This window comes from Delphinus delphis, chromosome 19, assembly GCF_949987515.2.
Source record: "Delphinus delphis chromosome 19, mDelDel1.2, whole genome shotgun sequence".
In the NCBI taxonomy this organism is placed as follows: domain Eukaryota; kingdom Metazoa; phylum Chordata; class Mammalia; order Artiodactyla; family Delphinidae; genus Delphinus; species Delphinus delphis.
Genome location: NC_082701.1, coordinates 56,595,783 through 56,616,358, shown reverse-complemented (window position 1 = coordinate 56,616,358; position 20,576 = coordinate 56,595,783). Strand labels below are relative to the sequence as shown.

The following is a 20,576-nucleotide window of genomic DNA, read 5'->3' as shown; positions in this document are numbered from 1 at the left end:
TTTCTTCATTGACCCATAGGATGTTTAGAAGTGTGTTGTTTAGCTTCCTAGTATTTGAGGATTTTCCGAACACCTTTCTATTATTGATTTCTAATTTAACTCTGATATGGTCAGAGAGGATACTCTGTAGAGCTTTAGTTTATGTAGATTACAGCTACTGATATTTATTATATCAGAAATTAAAATAGAGAAATTAAAAATATTAACTCTTAAAAGTAACCATAACAACCTATTATATAGTAACATAAACAATACTTTTCATTAAAAAACTACGTTTTCTGAAACAAATTTAGTTAGAAGAGTGGCACTGTTTCACATTTTTGGTAAAGTTTTAAAATTTTTGTTAGTCGGTGGGTTCTCATATCTACTTCTGCATTCAGTCTGTTGTGATATCGCATATCATGTCACCTCTGGAAACCTCTATTGTACATTTCTGAGAGAACGAGAGTGAAAAAGGCCAATCACATCTGGGTGTTTACTATAAAAATAACCTTGACCTTGTCACTCCAGAGGAGGTCTTAGGCAAGCCCATGGTTTTGGGTCACATTTTGAGAACTGCTGCTCTACGGTTTACAGTATGCATTTTTGACTTACTGTAGTATATGCTTAAATAATATTATTCCATTTTAGTCATAAGGCCTTTACAATAGTACTTTTCCATTTCTGCTCTCCCATCATTGGTGCTGTTATTACCATATAACTTACTTTTGTTTTTATTATAAACCTCCCAATGAATTTTTATTATTTTTACTTTAAGCAGCCATCTTTTAAAGAAATTTAAAAGTTAGAAAAGTTTTTTTTTTTTGCTATTAGCACACATACTTACCATTTCTGAGACTTCATTTCTTTGTGTAGCTCCAAGTTTCCATCTGGTATAATGTCCTTTTGCCTGAAGAATTTCCTTTCACAGCCCTTTTAGTGCAGTTCTGCTGCAGCTGAATTCTCTTGGCTTTTGCTTTTATATATATATATATGTGTATATATATATATATATATTAAAAAAACCTTTTATTTCACCTTCATCTTTGAAGGATATTTTCACTGGAAATAGAATTCTAGGATTACACTTTCTTCCAGCCCTTTAAAGATGTTGTTTGATTGTCTTCTGGCTTGCATAGTTTCTGACAAGAATTCTTCACTGATTCTTATCTTTGTTCCTTTCTATCTATTGTGTCTTTTTTCCTCTGATTTTAATTTTTTCTCTTTATTGTGAACTTTCATCCATTTTATTATGATGAGCCTTGAGGTAGTGGTGTGTGCACACACACATGGATGTGTGCTTATCCTCCTGGAGTGTGTGGAGCTTCTTAGACATAGGGGTTTGTACTTTTCATCAAATGTGGGAAATTTGCAGCCATTGTTTCTTCAGATATTTTGTCTCCCTCTCGTCTTAACGTGACACCCCAAGTGCTTGATGTTAGACCACTTGATATTATACCGTAAGTTACTGAGGCTCTTTTCATTTTTTGTTTCCAGTGAATTAAAAAGTCTGTGCTTTGGTTTGGTTAGATTCGAGCTCACTAATCTTTGCTTCTCTGGTGTCTAATCTGCAGTTACTCCAATCTAGTGAAATTGTGCAAGGATATATTGTATGTTTTATCCCTAAAGATTCATTTTGTTCTTTTTTAAGTCTTCCACGTCTCTCTTCATTATGTTCTTGTTTTCCTTTAAATACTTGCGCGTGGTTTTCTAGTGCCGTCACATTTCCGCCATTTGTATACCTGTTTCTATTGACTGATTTTTCTCCTAATTACGGGCCACACGTGTCTACTTCTTGGCATGTCTGGAAGTTTTTGATTGGATGCTGGACACTGTGGTGCTCTATATCTGAGCTCCTGACGTTGGCAGGCACTTTACTTGTGGATTAGTTGGAGCTTTTTGAGGCCCGAATTCAAGCTTTTCCAGAGTCTTTAGTACCTTCGTTCTAAAGATAGGTCGGCCCCATTCTAATGCGTGACCTCTCTGGGCTTTCCATCAAACGCTCCAGGTGACCACTAACAACTCCCCACTCTGACTGGTCTGGGTTCAAAATGTCTCTGGGCCCTCTGTGAGCTCTAGGAATTGTGCAGCTAACAACACTGCCATCATTATTTGCCAAGGTTTGTGGAACATTCCTTGATGTATGTACAACCTATTACTCAGCAAAGACCCAAGTGGACCCCTACATAGATTTATGGAGCGCTTTTTCTGCATAACTCATTTTACTCCAGAATCCCGCGTCCCAACTTCCAGGTGTCTCAGCCTCCCCAAATTCTGGCCTCCTCCTCAGCTCACAGATGCTGCCAGGCTCTGTTTGGTTTCCATCCATTTTCCCCATAGTCTGGAAATTGCCTCCAGGTGATCAGAGGGCTCACCTTATTTGTTTCTCTTCTCTCACAGATCAGAGTCCTGTGCAGCCTGAAAACAGTTGTTTCATATATTTTATCTAGATTTTTAGGTGTGAGAGGCTAAGTCTAGTTTTTATTACTCTATCCTGGTTGAAGGCAGAAATCTATTTTGAGTTAAATATTTCTTAGGCCATGAGATTCTCAATTTTCTTGGCCAATAATGACCAAAAGAAAAAAAGAGAAAAAAAGACATTGCCAGGCTGTTGTCTTTTATTGGGTCTTCCTAAATGACTTAGAAGGGGGCCTACTGGAGCTGGAACATGGAATATTGGAATATGGAATGGCAATGGAATATTGTCTCTCATGTGAAACTTACTGCCATATATGAGGAGCTCTACATCTGGGAACTTTTTAAACAACTGACTTTATGCTTCAGATTCCAGATTCTAAATTATATCCCATCTCTAATTAAAAATTATCACTGGATGCTTTTACAAACCATATTGATTTTCTCAAGTCATATGTCTCCTCTGGCTTGTGGACCCCTGCATTTCACACATGTGTTAAACCTGAACACTCGTGGTTTGATATTTGACAGACATGGATTGAGCTGCCTCAAGATTTCAGCATCATAGGTGTCGAGTAAATACATGTGGGAATTCTACACCTGGAATTCCGTGATTGAAGGACCAAGTGTGACATTAGCTTTTAGATTCATTGTTGTCAGGAACTAAGAAAAGCCAAGCAAGAGTGGTCCAATCCCACTCGAAGCTTCTTGCTCAAAGAAAACTGATGGGATTATTTCTAGATGTGACTTGGGGAAGGGGTTGAAACTAAAAGTAGCCAGGAGGACCCTCGTGGCTCAAGTTACTTGGAATTTGCCTTTTCAAAAACCAATGTTTTAAGTTTCAGACTTAGGTGTGGAATGGCAAGTGGTTATTAAGGCTTTCGTTTTTACCATCGTACTCTAAGCTTGGCCCATATAAAGTGTTTGGGGGCTGAGGGAGGGAAGAATAAGGAAAACATCAGGGAGCCAGGGTCAGGTGGGATACCACCAGTGGCAGTGGGTAGCTGTTTCATCACATGTAGTCCGAGTGGATTTTGATTTGGCCACAATTCTACAAATAGATTATTTTGTGGTTTGGGTACCAATGGCATCAAAACAGCTATTTAAAGAATCACTGAATGTGTTTTTTTTTTGTTTTGTTTTGTTTTTCGGTATGTGGGCCTCTCACTGCTGTGGCCTCCCCCGTTGCGGAGCACAGGCTCCGGACGCGCAGGCTCAGTGGCCATGGCTCACGGGCCCAGCCGCTCCACGGCATGTGGGATCTTCCTGGAACGGGGCACGAACCCGTGTCCCCTGTATCGGCAGGCGGACTCTGAATGTGTTTTTGTTTGTTTGTTTTTTCTGAGTAGGAGCCTACAGAATTGGATCTGATATTATTTTTCCTTTTCAGTAAATGCATCTATAGACATTAACCCCCAAACAGAATGACGTTCAGATGCTGAAAAGTATGTCATAGTCTATGGCATCCTTGGCTTTCTGGACTAACAATGACCCCAAATTCTGGACAATAGAATATTTTCAGCTGGTAAAAAAGGATAAAGTGGCTCTCTATGTTTTAACAGGGGGAGAGGTCCAAAATACATATATTTGCAAAAATGCATGTTCTGGAATGATACATATAATGATTAAGATAATCCAATTTTTGTATTAAAAAACTCTGTGCATATGTATATAGGGAGATGTATATAGATTTAAAAATAATATATATGTTGGTATATGAAAAGGAAAAATCTGGAAAGATACAACTAGTAATGAATTATTCACAGTGTCTACTTCTGAGGAGTTTATTTTGAAGGGGGGAGAGTGGATATTTATCTTTTACTTTGTATACACCTCTGAGCTAGTAATTTTAAAAGCTAACATTTATTGAGCACTAACTATGTGCCCAGAACTGTGCTAAGTATTCCAAATACTTAGCATCATCTTACTTAATGCTCAGGGGCTGCCATAGCATGTCTGTCTATACCGGAGTTGCTTAGAGGTGGGAAGTTGCCAGGAAAAGGGGATCTAGGTACTTCCTTGAGTTACGTTGGCTTACCTGCCACACCGGTGTTACTCTGATCGTGTGTTTATTTAGGAAGACTGGGGGGTGGGGGGTGGGCGCCGCTCAGCAACCCCTTGCGGCTAATACTGCTTATAACAAACCAAAGTAGCAATTACTATTATTATTCCCAACTTAGAGATGAGGGCAGAGAGCTTAAGTCATTTGCACCAAGTCTCACAGCTAGTAAATAGCAGAGCCAAGATCTGAATCCCAATCTGTTAGAAAGCATAGTTCAGGCTCTTCATTTGAATCTGTTACGAGACGGTGTTACTTCTCATGATTTAAAAAATATTTCAAAACTTCAAAGTGCCAATCTACAAAAATGTAATTTGAATACAATCCAGAGACAGAGATGAAAAATAAATGCAGAATATGTTATCACAAGTAAAGGTGGTTATCAAATTAAAACAAATATCTAATGTATTAGACAACACTGCTGCTTATAGTAAGTCAGATGGACCCTTTTATCTGTGAGTTTTCACCGAAGGTTATTTATGTGACTGTCTATTTTTGCTTCCCCCCCTTCCCCCCCCTTTTAAGCAGGAGAGATTTACAAATAGTGCTTGAGCATCATGGAGCTTCTAGGTTCTACTTTGGCGGCACCTTATGCCCACCCTAGACCAACACCAGCCAACTTCCTACCAGCCATCAGTGCCATGGCCTCAAGCTATAGGAACTGCTTCCCGCACTGCAATCTGACCCACAGTCTGAGCCTGCCTTGGAGACCAAGCACGTACTACAAAGCAGCCTCCAACTCGCCAGCCTTGGACCCGTGCTGCACCAGATCTCAGAGGGTGTCCGAGAGCACCACGCTTCCCTGTGTTTCCAACAGAACCACACTCTTCACCAGATATACCCCAGATGATTGGTACAGGTCCAACTTAGCCAACTTTCAAGAATCCAACACCTCCCGACACAATTCAGAGAGACTAAGGGTAGATACATCTCGCTTGATTCAAGACAAATATCAACAAACGAGAAAAACCCAGGCAGACTCCACCCACAATCTGGGAGAACGAGTCAACGACATAGGATTTTGGAAATCTGAAATCATTCATGAGTTGGATGCAATGATTGGAGAGACAAATGAACTCACCGATGTTAAGAAAAAACTGGAGAGGGCTTTGATGGAGACAGAAGCCCCTCTTCAGGTAACTATAAGACCTTATTAAAAGGACAGTGCATTTTTATGATTATAACCCTGTCGTTGAAATTTTGAGGTTATTTATCTATTGAATTATATTTCGCTTCCCCTGTAGAAGCCAAGCCCTTGTCAATAAATCTGTACCGGGTTTCAGTGACGATAAAACCATTGCCATTTTTCTCACATTATACCGAACAACCATTTAAGTAGAAAGAATTCTGGAATTCCCTGGCGGTCCAGCGGTTAGGACTCAGTGCTTTCACTGCTGAGGACGCAGGTTCAATCCCTGGTTGGGGAACTAAGATCCCGCAAGCCCAGTGGTGCAGCCCAGAAAGAAAAAAAAGTAGAGAGAATTCTGCATGCAAAGCAAAGGAGGCTAATTAAAGCGACGCTCTTAAGATGCACAGTATTTTATGGTGAAAATGCCATCTTCCCATCTCTTAAATAGGCTGCTTGGTTATTGCTGTCCCTGGATTAACATCAACGTTGTTTGAGAGGGAAAAAACTGTTCTTTTAGTCTGTGTCATGAAATGCCTTCTGCACGTATGTTATGATTCCACTTCAGGCACGGTGAAACGATCAAATTAGAGCTTCTTGGGAATGGAATGAGTTTGGTTAAATAGAGAAATGGGATAGAAGTTAAGCCAGTTTTGGTCCTAGAGGCAGCCTTTCAGTTGGTTGCTGGCCTCTGACCAGGCTTCTGAATGGAGATCAAATTACCTTTAATCCTCTGAGTGTGCGATGGGCCCCCTGACCCCATTCTATCCACCACCGTTGGAAGAAGACATTCTGTATGTGAAGATGTCCAAATGATGCAGATTATTTTAGAAGTTGTGTATATGTGAATGGGCAAAGCGAACACTCTTTTTCTCCATGTTTGTGTGAGATTAGAGAATCGAAGAGCTAGAAGTCTAGTTGTTTGGGGGGTTTGCTGGAGACCCCTGCACACCGTAGCTTCTTACTGCACCCCTCCTCCCCACTAAACACGAGTGCACACAAATACACACGACCACAGAAATCCTGAGAAAGGTCGACAGGACACTAATGATATTCTTTTAAAAGAACTCACCATGGGATCAGAAGCCCTTCCATACTTTCTCTGAGCTCTGGATCATTTTGAGGATTCCTGGTCTATTCTACAATACATCCCATCCCACCCCACCCACCACTTACTTTAATGAACACTTAAAATGACAGCCACTTACCTTTTACTTAATTTCCAGAGGAGATTCAGTTTCTTCCCTTGACACTCCTTTCAGTGATGACTGCTCTCAATGAGATGGGCATAATTTAAATACTTTTCTGCAGTTTTTGTCCAGATATCTTGTGTGTTTAAACATTTACAATCAACACGGTATCAGAAGATCCCAATTAAAATGAGAACTAGTCCCATGAACAGATACAGCTCAAAAGAGGAAATACTGATGATCAACTGTATATAAGACAAAAATATTAAAACTCAATAACAAAAATGCAAACTAAGTCAATGAAGTAACCGTCTTTGGCTTACCAAATTTGCAAAAATGAAAACCGATAATGTGTAGGGTTGGCAGAAGTGCAGAAGACGGACACTTCAGATATTGCTAGTAGACTATGGATGAGTCGAGACTTCCTGGAAAGCAATTTCGTAATACACATGAAAATAATCAGAGTTCCCTTCAACCCCTTAGTTCATCTTCTAGTCAGTGTACATTAGACTATTAAAAAATTAGAGATTCACTCCAAGATTTTGTTCAATGACATCATATCCAGATTACAGTGTACATACTATTATATTTTATGCTTTTTAAACATTTAACATTATAGTCATCCCATGTCATGAAATACTTACTCTTTGAAAAAAGTATTTTAACATTTACATGATGTTATTTCATGCATAATTTAGTTGTTGGCTATCTAAGCTGCTTTCCATTGGAGTCATTAATGTACTTTGTCTCATAGACTATTTCAAGTCTACTATTTAACATCAATCCTAAAAAGAATAAAATTATGAGGGCACTGTAACTTCTGTTTAAAACAAACAAAACTGATAGGAGTATGGATAACTCATTTTTGACTTCTCTCTACTTTTTCTCTTTAATGGATAAAGCATATTATTATTATTATTATTATTTGTGGTACGCGGGCCTCTCACTGTCGTGATCTCTCCCGTTGCGGAGCACAGGCTCTGGACACGCAGGCTCAGCGGCCATGGCTCACGGGCCCAGCCGCTCCGCGGCATGTGGGATCCTCCCGGACCGGAGCACGAACCCGTGTCCCCTGCATCGGCAGGCGGACGCTCAACCACTGCACCACCAGGGGAGCCCCGCATATTACTTTTATAATTAGGAAAACAATAAATGGTACTTTAACAATAATCACCTGGATTTTTGGCCACACAAATATTTTGAGGTCTTTAAATAATCATTTGTTTCTTCTTCACTCTTCTCAGTAGAAAACATTTGGAAATAAGATCTTGAAGACTATGATCTGGGTTATTGAACTATTTCTCTAGAAGGAGTTGATGTCACATAGTTTTCTCAGATGCTGATTTGTGGGGATTAAGTAGATGCCATCTGCTTCAGTTTGTCAACTTTCCAAATTAGGAATTTTTTTCAAACTCTTTACCTTTTCACTAGCAGCAGGGATTCACTTCGTTGTCACACTGAGTTTCTTGTTTGATTTCCAGGAAAATGCCTTGAAAAGTTGGTATTGGGAGCATCTATTGCCTTGTTTTAGAAACAGGTTATTAGAAGTGCTAGTCACTGATTTTAGTCAGGTTGTATTAGTGTTTTTCATTATTTGTGTATCTGTAGGTAGCCCGGGAATGTCTGTTTCATCGAGAGAAGAGAATGGGAATCGATCTAGTTCATGATGAAGTGGAAAAAGAGTTGCTGACGGTAAATATGGGGCAAACCCTTCAATAACAAGAAACCTCATTGCAAATGTGCGTTTAATGTATAGAAACAAAAAATGATGTTATGTAAAGACACAGTAAGGAGTTATAGTATCAGATATTTATGGTATTTAGAAAAGATACATTTTATTTTATTTTTTATTGAAGTATAGTTGATTTACAATGTTGTGTTAGTTTCTGGTGTACAGCAAAGTGATTCAGTTATACATATATATATGTATATTCTTTTGCATATTCTTTTCCATTATGGTTTATTACAAGATACTGAATATAGTTTCCTGTGCTATACAGTAGGACTTTGTTGTTTATGTTATTTTTTAGAAAAGATATATTTTTGGGGGGTTATGAAAGTAATAGATATTTATTGAGAGGATTTGAAAAATGCAGTAAAGATAAAAATCACCTAAGTTCAATTAGACAGAAATGACTATTAATGTTAGAGTATTTCAGTCTTTTTAATAATCATACTTAGGTAGATACCACCCAACTTAAAGACACACAGACATATCTTCCAGGTTAGAATTATAGTGTATCTATGCGTTTGAATAGTGCTTTTTTTGTTGGATAAATGCCCAATGATGTTTATTCTTAAATGTAGACGTGGAAAGGCAGTGTTGTGTTTTTTTAGAAGACAATGTTTTAGAGCACTTTTAGGTTCACAGCCAAATTGAGGGGAAGGTCCAGAGGTTTCTTCCCATGTGGCCCCTGCCTCCACACATGCATCGTATTGATAACTGTATGCATTTCTGATTATTTCCTCAGGATACATTTCCAAAACTGTAATCCACGCATCAAAGGGTATATGCATTTGGACAGCTTTTGATCAGCCATCCGGGAGCTTACCTCCTAGGCTCTCTCCCACAAGATCTCTGCCATTTCTTAAGATTTCAGCCCTTAGGTACCTGGGACCCTTCCCAGTCTCTCTTTTTTTTTTAGCCTGGATACTCTATTAAGCGTTCGTTCTGCTTCCCCAAGTGCCAGACATATGTACGTTGGTAACTCATTTTTTGGTTCACATTCATGAAGCTTAAAAGTGAACTTTTCTTTGACCCTGATGCCTTCTGCCTTCCCCTTCCTATTGATGGTACTGTTACTGGTTCTATGACTCCATCCCAAGAGGGTTCTGCTCTGAGACAGTATTGAATAGAACCTGATACCAGCATGCAAAGAATGTCTGGGTGGATTCTCACCACCAGTAGCAAGAAACGCCTTCCCCGTCTGGGATTTCCGCCTCTAAATGGCTTGTAGGACCCCAGCCCCCTCACAACCAGCCGGGTGATGGGTCAACTTCAAGTGATTCAGGAGCAAACACTGAGAGTGCACATCTTTAAGGAAACACCGCTGCTTCCCAAACTCAGGGATGAGTGAGAATTTGAGAATGTCGTCATCAAAACACACTGTCTATAGAAATGGGGTGCTTGCTCCTATAGATGACATTTGCCATTATCCAGATTCCATTTGGACTTATAGTTTGATTTTTAAAGTGTGATTTCAGTAGCCTATTCTACCTGTTAAGAGTGTGATAGTTTACCCACTTACCCCAAACTTAAAAAGGCTCAGTTAAGCCTTTAAGTTTGTATGTATCTGTGGATACATAGAACCACAGGAAGCAGGGTCTGGGTTTAACAGTGAGGTCCCAGAAATGATCGTATATCCACAGTTCAGGGTATAGCCGAGAGTTAGCACACATCCATGTGTGTGGTCAGAACTTGGAGTTCTTGTGACCTGGCCAGTATTTCTCAGCCAAGAAGAGGGTGGAGGCCACGTCGCACATGAGGATTAAGTTCTAGATCATACTTTATGATCCATGTCGCATTATAAGTCCTACCCTTTAGTGAGAGCTTCCATCTGCAAGGCACATAATTATCTACCCCACAACCTAGAAAGGCAGGTGTTATTACCCTTTGTTTATAACTCGCCTTTGCTCCCAGCATTTGCAAAGGCAGCATTGGACCTGGGCTATCTGATGCCAGAGCACGTCTTTAACCACTATTCCACCCAAGACGCAGGGGGGTGAGGCAACGGGGGGGGGGGTTTGCTCGAGGTGAGGGTACGCCAAAGGCTGTGAAGCCTCTATTCTACCTCCGCGCTCCGCCACCCCATCCCAAGACCACAGCTCCCAAGAAGAGAACCGTAAGGGATGCTTTGCAAAGGTTTCGCCTGCTCAGATAGTAGGATTAATTCAAGGTTCTTCAAATGCTTGGATGTGATTCCTTGTTCTCTTTCCATCTCAAGCCACAGTGTATTCATTTTGGCCACTGAGACTCTGAGAAACTCAGAGGAGTCACTGCCACCCTTTTATTCTTGGGGTCTATTTTTCCTCCCCAAGTTCAGGATCCAGAAGGGGTGGCATCACTTGCCAGGCTCCTAGTGTGTGGTTCTTGGGTTTTCTGCCATGACCTTCACTTCCCTGGGTGTCAGGTGGCAGCTGTCGGTCTGATGACATCTGGGCTCTTCTCACACTTCTGCCCTCTGTCTGTACCCACCACCTTCCGGCAAACTTTCTTCTCACGGGCGGTTGAGGGAATAAGGCCCTTGCCCTGCAGTCACTTCATGGAGGCGTTTCCAGACCAGCCCCATGTGTGAGTGCAGACTAGTAGGTAAGTTAGCGTTGGGGACAGTTACAAAAGTCTTTGGTTTCAGGCATTCCCTGTTCCAAGGAAGCCTTCTGCTTCCAACCACGATGTTCACCATATGACATTATTTAAATTCAAGTATAAAAAGTAGTGTTGAAGGGATTTTTTTATAGCAAGAGTCTCATTAAACGTAATTTTTTCCACTGAAAGTTCCAGGAATTCCCTCTGTGTGAATAGTGTACACATAGCATAAAAGCTCACTGGGATTTTGGGTTTTAAGTGATATTTTCTAAGCAGTATTCCATGTATCCTTTGCCAACACCTCCATGAAATGGCTACACACACACACACACACACACACACACGCACACACACACACACACACACACACACACACACACACACACACACACACACACACACACACACACCCCAAGCCATAGAGAAAGATGAAGACCAGACAACCAAAAATATCAAAGACAGGCACCACCTACAATGAGAATGTGTGAGAAATCCTTGCTGCCTGTAAAGGCAGGGGGACTTGCTAACATGTCATGGGAATTGCGTTTTTCATTTACTCCAGTCATTCAGAGTATCAAAGAATCAGGCAGGAGGGTTATCACTGAAATAAACTCTAGGCATAATATTTTTACGACAACCAATTAAACAATAAAAGAATAAGAAGGCTATATAGTTGAGTAATAATTAACATTGGAGTGAAGAGGCCTCTAAAATCACATGAACAAAGGCGGAAACCCAAAGGGAACATTTGATCGTTTGATGTCATAGAAACCAGAAATGTCTGTAGATCAGAGACACCACACACAAAATATAAAGGCAAGAGCTAAACTGGTAAAAAAAAAAAAAAATATATATATATATATATATATGTGTCATATAATGGGAAAGGGTTGAATTTTAAATACAAGAATATTTATAAATAAGAAAAACATAACAGAAAAGGTAGACAAGCACATGAACAGGTGGTTCACAAGAGAAGAAAGTCAAATCATGAACAAATACCCAGTCATAATAGTAACCTGCAAATCTGAACAAGTGTGCTTTTCCTGGGGGGTGGTCTTTCATGTTGGCAAAGATTGAGAGGAACCATAGTGTCTACTGGGTGTGTGAGGTGAGGAAGCTCACACTCATTTATTGTTGTAAATGGGTGCAACTCTTCTGAAGGGCAATTTGGCTGTACTTGTCAAAACCTTGAAAAAAGGCATCCCCCTTGGTGGTGTCTAAATATTTTTGAGCTTGTTCATCGCAGTATAGTTTTATGTCATGGGAAAGTGTTCAAGTTTCATGTTCAGTATGATGGTATGATCACTTTTCACTTGAAAAAGTGGTAGCGATCGTTATGTGCACTTTTTAAATGTCTTCTAGGTGCTATTTTGGGTTCCTAAATTTTGTAATGTGAATATGAACTTCAGAGGGAAGTAACTATTTATTTGAAAAATCTCTGCTACCACACAAAATCTCTGCTATACGTGTAACAATATATACATCCTAGCAGCATCAAAATGCCACGTGCGTGGTCAAGCAGAGTGGCATGGGTGGTGCAGATTTTATACGAGTATAGCAGCTGGGCTGCAGGGCAGAGGCAGGACAAGGGGAGACCTGGCCTCCTAGGGTGGAGGTTGGCCTCCGTTTGGAACAAAAAACTGGGTCTTTTGGAGGTCACATGCACTGCCTGAGAGAACTGCCTTTTAGGCTGTCCTTTTCCCTTCCAGATTCACTTTTCTTGGAAGAATACTTAGTACAGAAGAAGCCATGCATTAAATTCAACCTTGGGTATCACCAGAATTTGATTGATTGATTGACTGATTCAATCAAAGACCAGAGATAAAAAATAAAACTCCTAAAATTTTACCCGTGTCCCAACTTGTTCCATAATATATTTCCCTAAAGCCCTGTGAAGGGTGAATCTCAGTCTTATGTTAAGACAGCAATATCATGGGGGCGTGTAGGTAAATAAGTGGGTATAGAATTCTTTTCTTGTTTTACTTCACGATTTTCCCAGAAATAAAGTTTTCTATCATCAATGTTTTGTTACGTTGTCGACTCTGAACGTTATGTTCAATATCAAAACATTAATGTGGCTTTTTTTTTTCACTTGAGTAGGAGGTTGATATTATTCTGTGTTGTCAAGAAAGGATGAAGCTGCATTTGGACAAGGCCATTGCCCAACTGGCGTAAGAGCTTTTATCTCTCTATATAGTTGAAACTCTATCACGAAACTGTACTTCCACGCTTCCCAGTCAGATTTCTCTTAGCTTCTTATGTAAGGATTTCTTATACATGGACACACATCCGCATGCACATACACGTTTTTATTTAGAAGGTAAAATGAGTACTTGGGGTACTTACTTTAAACTTTTATTTAAAGATATAATTTTTGCAATGCTTCAGAAAGGATTTTTATCCAACCTTGAAGTGTGGCTAAGGTTACTTTTAACTCAAAACACTTTTATTCTTTGATAAGAGATAGACTTGTACACGTGCAGCCCGACAGCTGGAAAAGCGATGAACTGTGGCACACTTATATATTTACTTTCCACTTCTCCTTAAAAACTCAGCCTTCTCCTCCGGTTTCTCGGCAACCCTGGTACGTGGTCCTTGGTGCTGTGATTACACCACTGCATTCACTGCATCCATTGCACTGTAATTGTTCACCCATCCTACTCTCTAGCAGAATACAAATTCTTCTCTTGGCAATAGTAGACAGTAGGCGCTTAATATTTATAGTGGGGGTTGGCGGCAAAGAAGAATAATCAAAGGAGGGTTTGAAGCAATGATAACAGCTGTCAGCATAGAAAAAATATTGGCCGAGCCTGTCGCCTTATAGGACTAGAAAGGTCAACGTTCATTTGGTGACGGCCATGGAAAGAAGTAGTGTTGAATATGTCACACAGAGGAAATGATGATTCTGCCTGTACTGATGTTGTCAGGGGTAGCGTGTGATGTAGCCAAAGGAATAGTGGTTCTAAAGGTGGTGGTTCTTTTCGCTCAGTCTGCTGACCATCAAGATCGATGCTATGAAGGTCGGTGAGATTCAGATGGCTGAGTTCTCTCTCAAGCTGTCATTGGAAGGTCTCCTTAATTCAGAAATTGGTGAGGATAGCTGAGGATTGGCTAAGGATGCTCTAACATGGTTACTGGGCTCCGTCCAGCAAAGGTGATGGGAGGAAGGTTTTCAGCTCCACTTGTCTTGAAGGAACAATTCAGGAAGGAACATGAGATGGGCTTGGATCTCAGCTGAGAATGGAATCTCATTAGAAACCAACATGGAGGCCTAGATCTCTCCCATCTTGGGCTCTAAATGGTGGATGGATAGAAGGCCTTCCTAAGGAGGCTCTGAGGTCAGGTCAGAGGAGGCCAAGGGTGTCAGCCCAAGAGAGGAAGCCTGGGGAGCATCATGGTCCCAGACCACAGATGAGAAAGGCCTAAGAATCCCAGAGTTTCAACCCAGTAACCTGAACTCGGAAGCAGCAGGGATGCAGCTTCCTCTCCTTTCCTCCTCTGCACACACACGCTGATTTAGAATTCACAAAACGCAGATGACCTGTGTACTGCTACCCTCATTTCCACTTTACAAACAACAAAACAAAGAGCTTTGACAGGTCAAGTGACTTACCTGAAGGCACAGGCCAATTTAAGGAGGATCAGCCCTTCAGTTGCACACAGGCTTTCCTGGGTGGTCCCTCTATGCCAGGGCCTTTTTCGGGCCCCGGGAGTAGAGAAATGTCTAGGATCATCCAGTTCTCTGGCTTTTTCACATGCTCTCTGTATGCGATTGCCCAATTTTTATTTCTAGCCCAGACCTTTCTCCCCAATTCCAACAACCCACTTGGTACCTCCGCTTGGATGTTAAATGGACACTCAAACGTAAAGCAAAGCCTGCTGTCTTCTCCCCCAGCCCTCCATCCCACCCATAGATTTGCTCACCTCTGCTGATGGAATCCTGCTATCCCAATGGCTCAACTTTGGCTTTTTTTTTTTGCTCCAGAGCCTGTGCTCTTTATTTATTTATTTTTTAACATCTTTATTGGAGTGTAATTGCTTTACAGTGGTGTGTTAGTTTCTGCTGTATAACAAGTGAATCAGCTATACATATACATATATCCCCATACCTCCTCCCTCTTGCGTCTCCCTCCCTCCCACCCTCCCTATCCCACCCCTCCAGGCGGTCAGAAAGCACCGAGCTGATCTCCCCGTGCTATGCGGCTGCTTCCCACTAGCCATCCATTTTACATTTGGTCGTGTATATAAGTCCTGGTTCCATCTCTAAAGCATCTGCAGAATCTGAGCATTTCTCACCTCCTTCACTGCCACCCTGTTGGTCCAGGCCACCACCATCTCTCACCTGGGTAGCCTCGCCGGTCTGCTCATGGGGTCTCTCTGTCCCCTGCAGTCCGTTCTTAACCCCACACCAGAATGATCCTTTAAGATTGTAAGTCGGTGGTCTCTCACTCCACTCAGAGGAAAACCTGACATATTCCAATGGGCAGCAAGGTCTGGTTCTCCCTCTGCAAGTCTTGGTATCACCTGCTTGAGGAGAGTCCTACCCTGGCCATCCTATTTAGAATCATCGCTCACACTCCTGGCCCCCTTTTTCCTGCTTTGTTTTCTGCGTTGTTCTGCTTACAAACCACAGGATTTGCTTATTCCTTATGGGGACTGCCTGTCACCCCCCTGTAGGATGTGAGCTCCTCTAGGGAGGTGACGTTTGCTTTGTCCGTGATGCATCCTGGCACAGAGTAGGCACGCTGTAATGATATGTGGAATGAACTATGCCACAAGTCAGGGCGTGGCTCACCTGTCACCCACGCCTGCCCCACCGGCCTGTCTCTTTGGGACTGAGCTGCCTGCCGGGTCCTCTCTCTGCATGGCAGGGCAGGAATGCCAGGCATCTCAGAGCTCACCAAGTCCTCTTCCTTCCCAGGAGGGTTCTGGCGGGAGCGGGAGGCCAGGGGCTGCCAATTCCTGGCCTCTTTCCACACGCTGACTCCTGCAGGGGAGGTCCATTTTGACCCTCGGTTTCTACCTCCAGGCCTGGCACAACTGCAAAGTGAGGTCATTTACAGCTGGAGGGAGGCTGGCTGTGAATACCTCCTAACTTCTCAGGGAATTGCACTCTAGGAATGGAGGAGAGAGGGGTTAGGACGTAGCTGAGGAAAAGGAAGAAGGAAAGGGAGGCACAGATGTGGACAGATTGCTCCAAACCAGTGTCCTGTCTGCAGCAGTTTGGGTACTAGGAAGATGGGCCCCAGCCTGGGGGAGCTCCAGATACCAATTTCTGTGTGTCTGCACGTCTCATGCCCATGGAAGGGACAGTGTGGGCAGGGCTCTCATCGTCCACATGTAGGGACAGCTCCAGGGGAAGCTGCTTTTAATGGAGAAGTTGGACATCGTGGGAAGGAGGAGAGACCCAGAGAGCAGTCATGGGTGCGTGTGGGGGGTGGAGGTGGGTCCCCACCCCGAAGGGCCGTCATGCTTCCTCCTGTGACGTTGTTCCCTTAGCCTGAAGCTCTGTCTCCCCTCTGTGTTTTAGAGCCAACAGAGCTTCCCAGCACGAGCTGGAGAAGGACCTGAGTGACAAGCAGGCGGCTTGCCGCATCGACGATAAATGCCACCACCTGCGAAACACGTCGGACGGCGTCAGCTACTTCTGCGGAGTGGAGCGGATGAATGCCATGTGAGTAGGGCGCGTGCCGCCTTTGTGATTTCCATGTCACTTAATTCATTCTCTCTCCTTTCAAAAGGATGCAGCGCACAGGTAAATGCCTGGGAGGATGCGGAAAGGTAAGAGGCACCTGCGATGGACAGGTCGTCAGTAAGCACGGTGTTCTGCAGACACTTGCATCCTGCTGTAATCTTTTGTAGAAGAATATTCATTGTTTATATTTCTAACTGTGAAAATAGCACCTGCTTGAGGCGCAAGAACCTAGAAAACACAGTTTAGCACAAAGAAAATAAAATGTTACCAATGTATTGGATGCCCTGGACGTGGGCCCGGGGTGGGAAGTACAAGCTGAAAAACAGCTGAATGTTGAATAATTTATTTCCACTCTTTCTTACACCTGCCCCGTCCGTGGTTTCTTTGCCAGGCCCCTGGATACGATCTTGGGTTCATGCTCTTTTCTCTATGAGAGGGCCTGTCTTTCCGCATCTTGATAACCCTGCTATCTTTCTTTACCATCTTATAAAAATGGTCCTGTCGCTTTCACATCTCTTTGGAAAATAGTGGCATAGAACATTAAAAAAAAATCAACTTGATTGAGGTGAAATTCACCTATGCTAAAATGCATTTGGCGTTAGTGTACATTTTGATGAGTTTTAACAAATTTCTATGCCTATGTAACTGTAACCATATCCACACTCATGGCCCCTCCCCCTTTTAAAGAGACTCCCTTTAAAGCTCCCTTTAGGGCTGGTCACCCCAAAGCAGACCCCCTCTTAGCTCTTCTGTAATAGGAGCAGCAACGGGTACCAACTTTGTCATTCAGATTCTTCAGGTGTGAATCAGATTCAGACCCTCGGTCCTAAGTGGTCCCCATGAAGTGCCTCTTACTTAATTTGAGGAGAGCAGGAAGCATCTTCCTTTTCTCCTTCTGGGGTGGACGTGGAGGGCCGGGTGGGCTGGGATCAAACCACACACACTCTGACCACTTGGTCCTCCATAAAGGGCCTCATCTATTTCCAGCATGAACTCTTAGCCGTCTCTTGTAGGGTGTCAGGGTATGGAACAGATAGGATGTTATTTTTGGTCATCATGGCCTGAGCTAAAACCCTAATCGACAGTAAGAGTCTCATTTGACATCCTATTACACCATCAAGCAAAGAAACCACACAGAGAGGCCCAATATTGACAATTTACCGTCAGTCCTTCCAGTATTCTTCCACTCGTGTAGATATCGATTTATATTTTTAAAGATTGGTATCACGCATGTGCTGTTTGTATAGCCTGTCTGATTTTTCACTTCAGGATATGTCAAATACGTTGTTTGTGAAAATATTCTTCTACAGCGTGAGTTCGCATGCTGTATGGATTACTTTTTAAAAGGTACCATCATTTACTCAAATTTTTCTTTACTTTGGGACATTTTAGCGTGTTTCCAGTGTTTCAGGGATTGGCATAAACACTGCTAAAAATGAATCTCCTTACCTGTACATCTTTGGGTTATTTCCTTAGGATCAGTTTCTGAAGTGGATCGATACAGAGATTAGCATGACGCTTGCGCAGTGATGGTGTGCCAGTTCAGGAAGCATTCTGTATTTTCAGTCCGGGGATGTAAAGCACAGCATGGTGACTGGTTAACAATACTCTATTGCATAGTTGAAAGTTGCTAAGACAGTAGATCTTAAAAATTCTCATTCAAGAAAAAAGGTTTGTAACTGTGTGTGATGGTGGATGTTGTCAGCTAGGCTTCCTGTGGTGACCATTTTGCAAGGTACCCATAAATCAAATCATTATGTTGCACACCTGAGACTGATATAATGTTATAGTAGATTTCAATAAATTAGATTTCAATTCGATTTCAATAAAAACACTTTCTAAAGTGGAATTTCTGAGGTATGCACATTTGCTCTCCGGCATGGCCGTACCCATTCAACTTTCCTACCTGCAGGATGAGAGAATCTTTTTCTAAACATGCTCACCAGAAAATTATCATTCTCTTCATTCTTTGTTATTCTGACAAAGCGTTGTTAATATGTTGTTGTTTTCATTAGTACCACTTTGATTAGTCCTGAGGTTGAATATATTTTCGTAACGCTTATGGGGCCGGTGAGACACACATTTCTAATGAATGGACGTACTCATACCCTTCGCCGATCCCCTCCCCCGCCCCTGCACATTGGCAGAGGACTTAATCTATGCTGCGGATTTACAGAGAGAAAGCACTCAAACAAGGAACAATTAAGAAAATTTTAAAAGAAGCTTTGCTCTGATGTTTACATTTCATGCAGTAAAACCAGGATCAAGTGATTTGGGGTTTTTTTCTTTCTCCGGACGAGCGGTTGTCTACAGAAAATCTAGGCTGATTCATCATCGTTTCCATTGTCTGGGTCTATTTCTTTTTTCTTCAGGGTCTCAGTGCCCGAGTCCTGGGCCAAATTTACCCACGACAATATTCTTCGCTCCCAGAGCGAGCGAGCTGCCTCTGCGAAACTAAGAGACGACATCCAGAACCTTCTGGTGGTGACAGCCAACGAGATGTGGAATCAGTTCAACAAAGTGAACCTGGCTTTCACCAGCCGCATTGCTGAGACTGCAGATGCTAAAAATAAGATTCAGATTCACCTCGCAAAGGTAAGCCAAGCACTGGGAGGCCCCCGCAGCTGACCTGGATAGGTAGAGCAGGGGGCCCTGGGACCACAGATCTCCACCGTAAGGCACATGACTTCCTGGCCATACAGACTAAGAAAAATGAAAACTGGTACAGAGTGCACCATTTATTTTAGCCAGGTAGCTAGGTGTCAACATGAAATTGGAATCCAACGTGAATTGGAAATGGGAACACAAAGAATGCACTATGTCATGAAAGGTTCCTAGTATTTAATAGAAACAAAAATATTACTATTAACGTTCAATGAATCACCGTATGTAACTAGGAAGTGAATTTATTATTAGAACATATGGGAGGGATGTTTTCTGTTAAATTATTTCGGGCCTTTTTTTCTGGAATACAAAACCAAATACAGGCGACTATTAAGTGGTTCAAAATGTTTCTGATATTGAACTTTTTAAAGTGTTTTAAGTATAAGTGTTTTATGAGGACAATAAGATGAAAGATTTAGGCAGAATTCATGGGTTTCAAGATAAACAAGGTGCTCTTGCTTTTTTTACTATCGGTCTTGGAGTCCTTGTTATTTCTGTGGGTTATGCTGCATATAGTTTTCTGGTTTTGTTTCTTAATTTAATTTTTATTTTATACTGGGGTATAGTTGATTTATAATGTTGTGTTAGTTTCAGGTGTAGTGGTTCAGTTATCCGTATATACATTCTTTATATACATTTATTATTATATATTTTATATATATATAAATATATATATTATTATTACTTATATACATTCTTTTTCAGATTCTTTTCCAATACAGGTTATTGCAGAATATTGAGTAGTTTCATTTCTCTTTTTAAGAACCTTACCATGTTGGCTCTGTTGCTCTCAGGAGATATTATCCTATCGAGGGCACTGTGTTTTCCCAGGCTGCAGTAATTTACCTTTCCTTCTCATGGTGTCTTCTTTGGGCGATACACATTTGTTGGGTCAGACAGCTTCTACATCCAGTGAAGGGAAGAGAGAAGGATAAAACGTAGTTTTTGCCCCAGGAAGCTTATATTTGTGGAGAAGGTGCGCGTAACGTGAAAAGCGCATGCACGATGAAAAACAATAGAACATGACAGATCACCGTTGCCAAATAGCCAACACAGAAATCGTTCTGGGAGTTTGGAGGAAGAAGCGAGCATTCAGGTGCGGCAGCATCGTGAACAAAGCCTCGGGAGGTATAGCCAAT

General features: G+C 41.8%; 1 protein-coding gene across 3 annotated transcripts in view; it reads left to right on the top strand.

The window, feature by feature from the left end:
* Nucleotides 1-20,576, top strand: part of TEKT3 (tektin 3) — a 160,394-nt gene that overhangs the window by 128,441 nt on the left and 11,377 nt on the right. For 2 of the 3 annotated variants that reach the window (XM_059996981.1, XM_059996983.1), the window contains exons 2-6: nt 4,982-5,589; nt 8,378-8,461; nt 13,179-13,249; nt 16,609-16,752; nt 19,146-19,368. In XM_059996981.1, coding sequence (XP_059852964.1) covers nt 5,011-5,589; nt 8,378-8,461; nt 13,179-13,249; nt 16,609-16,752; nt 19,146-19,368 — 1,101 coding nt within the window. In that variant the 5' untranslated portion in view covers nt 4,982-5,010. Of the gene's footprint in view, nt 1-4,978; nt 5,590-8,377; nt 8,462-13,178; nt 13,250-16,608; nt 16,753-19,145; nt 19,369-20,576 lie in introns of all 3 variants that reach the window. The other variant, XM_059996982.1, reaches the window with a different exon arrangement.